This window comes from Carettochelys insculpta, chromosome 6 (genome assembly GCF_033958435.1).
Source record: "Carettochelys insculpta isolate YL-2023 chromosome 6, ASM3395843v1, whole genome shotgun sequence".
Classification (NCBI taxonomy): Eukaryota; Metazoa; Chordata; order Testudines; family Carettochelyidae; genus Carettochelys; species Carettochelys insculpta.
Window position 1 is genome coordinate 28,583,875 of NC_134142.1, and position 12,013 is coordinate 28,595,887.

At 42.4% G+C, this 12,013-nt stretch overlaps 1 protein-coding gene across 1 annotated transcript; it reads right to left on the reverse strand.

Moving 5' to 3' along the window:
* Positions 1-5,792: 5,792 nt before the first annotated feature.
* TUNAR (transmembrane neural differentiation associated intracellular calcium regulator) lies at positions 5,793-5,972 on the reverse strand. The gene has a single exon (XM_074996203.1). It carries the CDS (start codon positions 5,937-5,939, stop codon positions 5,793-5,795), a length of 147 nt encoding a protein of 48 aa, XP_074852304.1. The 5' UTR covers positions 5,940-5,972.
* Between the last annotated feature and the right edge of the window lie 6,041 nt (positions 5,973-12,013).

The following is a 12,013-nucleotide window of genomic DNA, read 5'->3' on the forward strand; positions in this document are numbered from 1 at the left end:
TCTTGTTAAGAATGTTGTCTAGTGAAATATTGCATAAGGGTGCAAAAATAAAGCCTATTATAGCTATATTTTTAGGATGAGATTCTCTAAGGCAGTCAATGTTGTCCTGTCTTTTTTCGACCAGTGGTAAAAAACTCATTGACTTCAACAGGCCCAGAGTAAGGTGCTTTTGAACAGTGCACCATTACAGTTTACCATCCCACTTAGAGCTTTTGCAAATAAATAAGCTAAGCATAATACAGGATTTTTTGTACACTGAGGAGCACCCAAATTTTGCTCCCCCCAAAGTGCATCCTGGGAACTTGCTTATTCACATAAAATGGTGCAAAGTGCGTCAACTCTCTTTTGTTAAGGAGGGGTGGCATGCTGAAACAACAGCTCCAAGCATGCCAGGCTCCATCTTTATCTGTATTAATAATCGGGTGGGGATTTAGCTACTTTGAACACCCTCCTAGACGTTAACCAAAGTACTGTATGTTAGTAATCCAGAGTCTTTTGGTTATATCACTATAACGTATGCTAAAAGGGGCTGGAACACATTTTGTTGCCTAAATAAATCATTAAAACCTGATTGTGACTTGGATACTTACGTAAACAAACATTCTTGAAAACTTTTGTTCGTGTCAAAGTTTGTGAAAGCAAATAACCTCTAAAAAATATCATGTTTTTACTTGAAAGACTGTTCAATGAATCTATTTTGCAGCATTTCCCCAACTCTAAAAATATTCTGCTTTCTTAAGGAAGATCTGGGAAATAAGTGTTCTCTAAACAGTTTACATGCTGGAATGAAGCATTCTTCCTAGCTGGGTGTGACACTAAATAATTCTATGGCAAGATATACAACCTGCCGTGATAGAACTGGTATGGGGACATTGTGGATACACAGCCCAACATCATATATGTGATGCCTCTAAGACATATATTACATTAACAAATCAAAGCTAATATTCAACCAGTTGAAAATGAATGCTGTTTGGATCTAATATTGGGGGGAAATTGACATTAACAACACTAGATACTGACATTGGCAGCATAACACTGGTCCACTTCCAGGGAGGGAGAGTGCAAGTAATTGACATTTCCATGGCTTTCCCAGCCTCTAGATTCTGCTGTGGCTGACCAAGCTAATTTTTTGGGGTCAGTTAATGGTGTCTCCTTATGATGTGCACTCTTGTCTGGAGTCCTGGAGGAGTTTATGTGCAACTAACAACAGAGATGGCTTATCTGATATTTAGATAGGTTTGTATAGATATCGCATCTGCATCATAAATAACTATGGTATAATTGGAACACTTAGCATTTCTATATCACCCCCAGCCAAGGTTTCCATAGGCTTTAACAAATACTCGCTTGTTACACATCGGAATACTCCTTGAGAAGGATAAACATTATGATCTGAAGTAGAGCATGGTTAAGTGCCTTGCTAGTGGCACAGTGGAAGTATGAGTCTGAGCTGGGTCAACACCTCTTGATTCCCAGTCCTATACATATACCCCAAGGCCATCCTTCTTCTCCTAGGGGCTATTTCTGCTGCCACTGAAATAAATGATGACCTCCCACTGACCTCAGTGGGGACTACCACAGATCCTTATCATGGACTGTTTGTGAAACAAACTCATCTCCCCTTTGCAAAGCTTATAAAGTCTCCTTTGCTGCTTTCGTATTATCCCCATTGCTATTCTAATGTCTCATATTATTTCCTTGGAATTGCTCTGTGGGGCAGGCAATATTAAATGTTATAATGCTGAACAAGAAGCAAGCAAGGAAGCAATCCTTAAGGAAATATCAATAGGGTATTGTCATGGTAAACAGAGCCAATCTGGTAGACAGTCATCAGAGCTATGTTACCCATACATGACTCTTGAACACGTTTGCCTGTATTGTTAGAGAATCAAGAGTGGATGCCAAGCTTACTTGTCTGTGTTTAGCTATATCTTGTCAGAAGTTCAACAATGAAACCAGATTAGATTGTAGATGCTGTTGCACAGGTCTTATTTGCCTTACATTGCGCATGTAGATGGCTCAATCAACCTTAAGATTAAAGAGATAAAATACTGCAGGAATTGAATGTTGTTTAAATTGTCCTCAGTTTAATTATCTACTGAAGTATTGGCAGCAGCATGCTTATGGAGTAAAATCTGAGCCTCTTGGTCTATGTCTACATGGCGCTCTAACCTCAAAATAGGCTAGTTTGGCATGTGATGCTATCTAAATGGAGCCACATGTCAGAATAAAGCTGTTTCGAGGCATCCCTCCATTCCTTCTGAGATGAGGTGTTTTGAGACAATAGGTGAATTTCTTAGACACAGGCAACTATTTCAGGATACTGTCATATCTCAAAATAGCGTGCACTGCGTAGACATAGCCTAATTTTCCTAGAGATAATTGCCCTGCCTTTTGGGACTGATGAACCTCACATATGGCAAATCAGATTTTCAGAAACCACTCACTATTTTAGGCTTGGCTACCTGGATGGAAGTCAATATTAAGGGGGCAGTGTTTGGCTTCTTGGGACGAGTGTGACATTAGAGAAGCTGTTTTGATACTTCCTTGGTGATTCTATTTGTAGAATAAACCACCAGTTTGGGGGATTGTCTGCCCTATTCCTTGCATTTTCCCCCAAGTGTAATATTCTCAGTGTGGCTCACACAGGCACCCAATCACAAGTGTATTCTATAGTGTCATCAATTCTCATTATTTTATTGAGGGTCCTGTGATATGTTGTGGTTTTCTTAAAGACCCAGCCCTTGGAGTCTTGTGATTACAAGAGCATCTCACCTTTCCTTTTTTAAAAGAGTACCCACCCCTCTTAATTGTAAATGTCACCCCTAATGGCTCAAAACCCAGATGCCAAATAAAAAGAATCCCAAAGATATTAATTAAAATGTTGGGTTCTAAACTCACCTCAGGATTCACTAGACTCCAACTTCTGTTGTTGGCACAGCTATTCTATCTTACTCAATTTCCAAGAAGTAGGTTCTACAAGATCTTAGATTTTGATCCTAAGACACAAAATCAGTGTTTAAATACTACTACAGGTTGAATCTCTCTGATCTGGAACTCTCTCATCTGGCAACATCTGTAATATGGCATGATTTTAATTAGCTAGGTGACCACTTATCATGAGCGTGGCCAAGTTTCCCAGTGTCCCATGAAGTTTGTTTCCAGCCACCAGTCCTGGCTGGCAGTGTTCTGTGCTGTAATTTAGCTGTAATTTACCCCTAAATGTCTTCTAAGAGCCCAGTAAGGAGCAGAAGTGTTGGTAATGCTGCTAGACAATATTGACCTGCCTTGACCTGGTAAATTCTCTGGTTCAGCACTGGTCAGGTCTCAAGGGTGCCAAACTAGAGAGATTCAACCAGTAATTCAAACTAGAGGCTTCTGCCTTTTAGGGTTGGTCCCAGATCTGTGATGTCCCTTGTCAGGTAAGATGTGTAGGCACACAACTTTCATTACCATCTCTGTACGGTTTGGGAAGCCCTAGGGAAGAGGTTCAGTGCTGCCATATAGAAAATAGATGTGGCTGTCACTCTTAGGATCATCCCAATCTAGAAAGTGTGGCAGACAGGTTTCATGGTGTGTAAGACTGTTGGGGGAGTTTATGAGGGCATTTTGGGAGGACAGAACCAGAATGGATATGTTGTCACATACTGAAGTCAATAGCAGTTTTTACCTGAATAAGGAGTGCAGGGCTGAGGCCAACACTGGCTTTTGTTTCAGAACAAACCAAGAATGCCCATGCATATTCTCTGAGCACCTTACCGATTCTTTTGAAGCAGTAGCAGCTCTGATCCAGGTGATATCAAGATGATGATAAATACCTTCAACACTTTTTTGCATTCCCAAAAATCATCGGTTCTCATAGCACTTAACAAGGATGAATGAATGATCTCTTGTATTCCCTGAACTGCATAAGGCCCTTTCCTACTCTGGCCTGTTTCGATTCAAACTTCTGCTGGTGCACTCATGCTTTCAAGGCTCCATTGGCCTGTCACTTGGTCATTATTATGAAGTTCTCTTGTCCCTTTCACATTGTATTGGATTTCATTTAATTTTATGTGCTGACCTTTTCCTTCTCCTGACCATGCCGTTCAGTGAGTGCCTGATATCACAGGACACTGAGTACGCCCCTTCTAGGAACTGTTGTGAAATGCTGTCTAACATCAAGCCCTGATGGTACATGGTGAAGTTCTGCCTTCTTAAGGCCAGATCCTGCACCATGAAACCAATAACAGTTTTGTCATTTATTCCAGCGGAGAAGGGTTTAGAATAAAGTCCTGATCCAAAGCCCTTCTGTTGGTTTCGACTATGCCCTAGATGATTTCACATAACTCTCATTGATTTAAATGCGGCTTCTACATAGAAAATTTGGTCCATAATTTAGTAAGGAATTTTCTGTCTAACATCCATATCTGTCCGAGTACATAATTAGACCACTAATGAGTTAAAGTCAATGGGAGTGGTCCCTGGCCATCAGAGGGCAGAATGGGGTATAATTTTAATGACTCATAGCTACATAGAAATTACAGACAGAAGAGAATGTTACCATTATCCAGACTGATCTCCTACAAAACATAGGTCACAGGCTTTTATCCAATGATTCCAGCACCAAGAGTATAACTTCTAGATGAGTTAAAGCATAGTTCTAAGAAAGGCATAAAAATGGGCACCGTACTTCTAGTCTGAATTTGTCTAGCTTCACCTTCCAGCCACTGGATCTTGTTATGTCTGTTCACTCCACTAGAGATTCCCCCTACTATCCAAAATTTCTCCCCTGTGTAAGCACTTATTAAATGGAATGGAGGTTTAAAGAACCATATATTTGATGAGTTTTCTAAAGTCATGAGAAATACCCTCATATTCTTTTCATTTGCCTTTGTTCTAAAAATAGAGCCATGTCCCTGCAACCAGTCAATAAAGGTCACCTTACAATGTTTTCCTAACTTGTGTATTAAATAGCAATGGTTTTTTCACTGACATTCCAACTTCCAGTCAAGCATGATGTGAGTTTGTTCCAGACTACAATGAAATATGGCTGCAAATGAGATTTGTCTATAATTGCTGACGAGCATCACATCTCCAGTCAAAAAAGGACACTGCATCAAACAAAACCAGGCTGTATGAATACCAGATTGTCTCCGAATATTTGGTTCATGCTAAAAATATAGCACATTTATTAAAAATATATATTTATGTACATTGGTCTGAACAGACACAAATGTCAAGCAAATGAGAAAGAAAAAACAATCATGTCACTTATTTCTCCCAACATTACATTGTTTTTAGGCAGATTTTGCTCAACAGAATTGCTTTTCCACAATTGCACCATATGTTCCATCTAAATAAAAAGCCTGTCAGCTTCAGTGTAAATAAAATTGAGGGAGAAAAAAATATGTGACCTAATGGACACAAATGTGTGCTATGTAGCTATCTTTGAGAGTATGTGATGTGCAGTGGTGATGCTAAATCACATAGCATTCTAAACAGCCTTTCTGTTGTGTTTGTATCCCAGATGGAGGTCTTTAAAGCTGATACTTACATCATTGCAGTCATTTTCCCCAAACCAAGCCAAATTAGAACAGAAAGAAGCAGGACAGAAGAGATTTTAGCTTGTTACTGCTGAAAAAGTCTTGTTAAATTAATTGTGCTTCAGTTTTTGCTGCCTGCAGACAGTGCTTTTATGGTGTGGTAATATAGTACAGAATCAATTCTGATTAAGCAACTTGTCAATAGCCTACAATGTTGTCACCGTTAGCAGCTGTTTTGTGGGTTCTTGTCATATGCCTTGTGGCTTACAATGTTGTATAAATGTACACAAATATTATCACAATGAGGTTCAGAATTGTTCCAATAATCCCAAGCATTGCCAGGATGGTTTCTTCTTTGCTTTCCTTTTCTTGATTGCCTTTATCTTCTTCAGTACCACTAGTGATTACCATCTTGATGGCCAATTTCTTTATTATTCCCTTCAGGCTAACCTGTAATTAAAAAGATAAAGCATCAAAGTAAATCATAAGTTACAATGACATGTTTCTAATATTGGAGCCAATCCTTAGCTCATCATCTTTTATAATAAGGGTACATTTATGAAGGGTTCACAATTAACAGACATTTTAATAAATGGGTAATCAAAGGCTATCGTCCAAACACTCAGAAAGTTAATTATAGCTGCCTATAACAATTTCCACTACTGTGTCTATGACCATTTATAATACATACTACTCATATTTGTAACATTGTCATAACGTCTATTAACTTTATAAACTATTTATAAATGTACCTTTCATATAAAGGGTGCCTCCTGACTTAGACAAACTCTCACTGAGGTCAGCAGGAGATTTGTCTGGATTAGAACAGCAAGGTGTGCCTCGTATGGTGCAGGGAGGAGTTAGTTTATACTATAGGGCCCTGCAGCAAATGGATAAGAGAGGTAAACCTGAGCAAATCTTGTTTCTTTTAACAGGAAAAGCAAGAAAAATGTTTTCTGACTGGAAGGAAGACCACAGTGACTTTCCAATAACGAATTCAGAACAAAAGCAGAGACAAAATGACCCCATCTTCACTTTTATTTTTCTCATGTTTAATATAAGACCCAAAGTAAGATGAGGGCTGCAGATAATGCAAGGGTTGAGCTATTGGTGGTTAGCCACAGGGCTCGATTGAAACTTCCCCATCCTTGCTTTCAGCTCCTAAGCACTGGACCAATGCTGGGTGTTGGTCCTTCACCCCTCCCCTGTGTGCACTGCACCATTTCCTCAGCATTATCTCAGCATGATTCACCAGCCTCTCTGAGACCAGATCAGTAAGGGTATGTCTGAATTGCAGCTTAACACCCCCCGCTGGCCCATGTCAACTCACTTGGGCTACAGAGTTAATTAATTGTAGTGTGGATGTTTGGGCTTAGGCCCCTGGGGATCTCCGACCCTCCAGTGTGAAGGACTCAGACATTTTCTAAGGACCAGACTCAGTCCATCTCGTGTCATCAATGGTAGTTGAAGGTATTTAAGATATGGCGGGATCAGGCCCTTCATTTTCACCCCTTAGTAGACAGGGGACGTATTTTGCAACTGGAAAACTATCTCCCCACAGTTTTTGTATAATTTGCCTCATTCGAAACAAGTCTCTCCCTCCGGCTTGCTGGGCTCTCCTTTTTTTTTTTCTTCAAAACTTAGCAGCTTCTATAGTTCCTTTGGTGCTGTGAACACATTCGCATCACCCAGTATTGTATTTACACCAATTCATTCCCTTCAAATGATTTTTAAAGTTGATAACGCTTTGCTCTTATTGACCTCACGGCATTGGCCAAAGAGGGGTTACAGAATAACTTTGAAGGTAGGCTAGGAAAGCAAAAAAAAATTCAGACTGAAGATCAGCATGGAGAAGGCCAAAATTATGACAGCTGGAAGACAAGAGGAAGAGGTAAAAGGCAAACTTGGAGATAAAAAAAATTAGAACAAACAGGAAAATGTGCATACCTTGAAAGACTGATATCAAAGAGTGGACATTGTGAAGATTAACTTCTTTCATGCAGCTACACATTATCCACCACTGCATTAAGAAAACTGTAGAAGCTGGAAGACTAAAGATACTTAGATAAAACTAATAGTGGCATATATGAGACAAATGTCATGCTGATTCTACTCTGTGGGTCAGCGAGTTGGAATGTGGGGAATGTCAAAGAGGGATAGATATTGACTGCAGAACTGAGTTGGCTGAGGGGAATGCTGAGGTTCAAGGCAGCAAAAAGAAAAACATGCAGTGACAAGAAGATGGCTAAGTCACAAAATAATGCCGATACAGTAGATCCAAGACAGGCGAGTATGATGGTTGGAGTGTGTGTCAAGAATGGACCTGGAAAGGATACCACACATGATGACACACACCCAGAGCACGAGGAACTAGAAATGAAGATGCATTGTCTAGACATGCTGAAGAATTAAAGTCAAAAAGGTTTAAAAATTAACAAAGCTATGAAGCTGGTACAACACAGAAAATGGTGGCAAATCTTCATCTGGCTTCATCACTGCTGCTCAGCTGATGGCAGCAATCAAAGAAGAAGCCTTTACTTAAATACCAGTACTGTTTTTCTACGCAATAATTCATCTTTTGGCATAGTATTCCATTGCATGTACAATGACAATTTTGTTGTTACATAATGGCCTGGCCATCAAAACATTACATTACTCAGAATTAATCGGCTCCCTGGTTCATTTTATTGGATACATTATCATGTTAATGTAATCTTGGCGAAGTGCAATAATCTCTTTAAGCTTCTGTGAGCCTGGGAGGAAGGACTGTTCAGTAGTTAGGGTTTTAGCCTGGGACTCAGTAGAGCTCATGGCTCAGTTTTCTGCTCTGCTGCTGCTGTCCTGTGTGTTTGTAAGCCAAGTGTCTGTGTCTCAGTTCCCATTAGTAGGTTAGAATAGCACTTCCCTACTCCACAGAGCTGAAAAGTTCAGAGCGACCCTCGAAGAGAATCTGCGCAGCAACCCTGGGGGTGCCAATGTGACATCCAGATGGCAGCATCTAAGGGATACAATGTACAACACGGCCTTGTCGGTGTTTGGAAGAAGAGCTAGAAACACAAATGACTGGTTCGAAGCTAACTCCGATGAGATGATTCCAGCCATCGAAAAAAGTGCGCTGCGCTCCTGGAGTACAAGCGTTCACCAAGCCAGAACACCCTGCAAGCGCTCAGAGCAGCCAGAAAAACAGTACAGCAGATGGCCAGGCGCTGTGCCAACAACTACTGGCTTGAGCTATGCAGCAGCATCCAGACCAGTGCTGACTTTGGTAACCTCAGGGGAATGTATGAGAGCATCAGGAAGGCATTAGGACCCATCCAGAACAAGATGGTACCTCTGAAATCCAAATCTGGTGAAGTCATCACTGACAAAGCCAAACAGATGGAGCGCTGGGTCGAGCACTGCTCCGAGCTGTACTCACGTGAGAACATTGTGGTCTACTCAGCCCTTGATGCCGTCGAACTCCTACCAGTAATGGACGAACTGGATCAGGAACCAACTGTGGATGAACTGAAGAAAGCCATCAACAACATTGCGCTAGGAAAGGTCCCGGGCCAGGATGGTATACCACCAGAGGTAATCAAGTGTGCCACAGTCACTCTCCTGGAACCCCTACATGAGCTACTGTGCCTGTGCTGGACAGAGGGAGAGGTTCCACAGGACATGCGCGACACTAACATCATAACCTTGTATAAGAACAAAGGAGACAGAAGCGACTGCAACAACTACCGTGGAATCTCCCTCCTAAGCATCACTGGTAAACTATTCGCTCACGTCATCCTCGGCAGACTCCAGAAGATTGCTGAGAGGGTGTATCCTGAATCACAGTGCGGATTCCGTGCAGAGAGATCTACCGTCGACATGGTCTTCTCTCTGAGGCAGCTGCAGGAGAAATGCAGGGAGCAGAGGAAGCCACTCTACGTTGCCTTCGTCGACCTAACTAAGGCCTTCGACTTGGTCAGCAGGGATGGACTGTTCAAACTGCTCCACAAGATAGGTAGTCCGTCACGGTTACTCAAGATGATCCAGTCTTTCCACGAAGACATGAGAGGAACCGTCCAATATGATGGCACATTATCGGCTGTTTTCAGCATCAGGAGCGGTGTCAAACAAGGATGTGTCCTTGCTCCGACACTGTTCAGGATCTTCTTCGCACTCCTCCTTAAACACGCCTTTGGATCTTCAACAGAGGGCATCTTTTTGCACACAAGATCTGACGGGAAACTGTTTAATCTTGCAAGGCTGAAAGCTAAATCGAAGGTGCAGGAAGTCCTCATCAGAGATATGCTGTTCGCAGATGATGATGCTGTTGTGTCACACACAGAAGACCAGCTTCAGAAGCTGCTGGATCGGTTCTCCAAAGCATGCAAGGACTTTGGGCTCTCCATCAGCCTAAAGAAGACGAATGTACTTGCTCAGGACGTCGCTGTTTCTCCATCAATCAGCATTGACAACTATACGTTAGAGGTCGTCCACGAGTTCGTTTACCTCGGGTCCACCATCACTGACACCCTGTCCTTGGAGACTGAGCTAAATAGGAGGATCGGTAAAGCAGCCACAACTCTGTCCAGACTCAGCGAGAGAGTGTGGAATAACAACAAGCTGTACACTCACACCAAAATGCAAGTCTACAGAGCCTGCATCCTCAGCACCCTCCTTTACGGCACCGAGAGTTGGACGCTGTACGCCCGCCAGGAAAAGAGGCTGAACGTCTTCCACTTATGCTGCCTCAGGCACATCCTTGGAATATCGTGGAAGGACAGAGTGTCCAACACTGCCGTCCTTGAGCCAGCTGGAATCCCAACCATGCACACCCTCCTCAGGCAGCAGCGGCTCCGTTGGCTTGGCCACGTCCACAGGATGAATTATGGAAGGATCCCAAAAGACATCCTGTATGGCGAGCTAGCCTCTGGCAAAAGACCTCCTGGATGCCCCCAGCTGCGCTACAAAGGTGTTTGCAAGAGAGACCTCAGGGAAGCAGACATCAAGCCAGACAGCTGGGAGGAGCTGGCAGATGACTGCAGCAGATGGAGGCAGGAACTATACAAGGGCCTTCAGAAGGGTGAGTTGAGGATCAGACAGCTAGCAAAGGAGAAGCGAGCCCACAGAAAGCACAGCAAGGACCTGCCAGACACCCATTACATATGCAACAGATGTAGCAAGGACTGTCACTCTTGTGTGGGTCTTCACAGTCACAGCTGATGCTGCAAATGAGGATGCCAAACGAAACTACGAAGGGCGCGATCCATAGTCTATGTAGACTGAAGGATGCTACTACTACTACTACTACTACCACTACCACTAAATATGGTGACGTATTCTAATAGTACTGTATTGCCACCCCCAGTGCACTGAGATGGATAAGTTAGCATAGCATAATGCAAATACAACAGTACTGTAACGTGTCAACTAGTACATGTCAAGACTTCCTGGCTACTGGGAACTTTGCAGTGGGAATGAGGCAGAAGAGCTAAGCTTTTCCCTTCAATAGCACAGACCAGTGAGAAATGAACTTAAAGCGTTCTCCTAACAGCTGTGGTTCTGACCCAAGGTAGTTATGATTCTGAAAGAGGGAATCAGCAAATACTGCTCCCTTCATCCAACTTCCTGAAGGAGGGTTGCCACATCTGAGATGCAGACCATACCCCTAAAGAAATGCCTGCACCAATGTCTGATGGACTTTCTACATGCTGGTCCTTTGGTTTGTTCTTGAAAATGCTTTGGATGTGACATGAATGAGGATTGTGATTCATTATTTATAAGGTCCTTGGGTGGATTAAAGGCTTATCCTGAGTACCCTGAACTCTGATGGGCTCCAGTGGAGCTAAGCGTGATCACTGACTTGTGGGAGATGCTTCACATGCTGCTGGATCACCACCAGGCTGTTATGTATCACATCTGAACAACATTTTGAAAAGCTTCCAGGGCCAGATCCTCCAGTGCTATAAATCAGCATAGCTCCACTGACTTCTATGGAGCTACACCAGTTTGCACCCTCTGAGTTTCTGGGCCCATTATGTTCAATCTAGCTTGAAGAGCTGATGCTATAAATTTTGCATACTTAATCCACAGTCACAGACCGTCATCAGCAAAATTGTTCTGATATTTAAACTTGTTTACAGTCCCCAGACTATCAGCTGTGATGACACTTTAACAGATACAAGAGCTTTAATTTTCTGAAAACACTTCCACCCTCCAGGGATGAAAAATATGCTAGAGAACGGGTTTGGATTAGCAAACTGAAGAGGACACAGTAATCATGCAAATAATCCACAAGCTATTAAAATGCAACACCTTCATCTCACAAAGAAGGGAAGCTGTGGCGGTGTGCAAATTACACAGCGGGCAAGGACACCGAGAAGTCCTGTGGCACCTTAAAGGCTAACAGATTTATCGGAGCATAAACTTTCGTGGGCAAAGACCCACTTTGTCAGTTGCATGTAGTGAAGAGAAGCAGGGAGAGAAAATTCTAGAGAAATTTAACCCAC

Excerpts from the sequence above, each read along its gene's own strand:
- TUNAR (XM_074996203.1), bottom strand. The coding sequence starts at position 5,939 with ATGGTAATCACTAGTGGTACTGAAGAAGATAAAGGCAATCAAGAAAAG.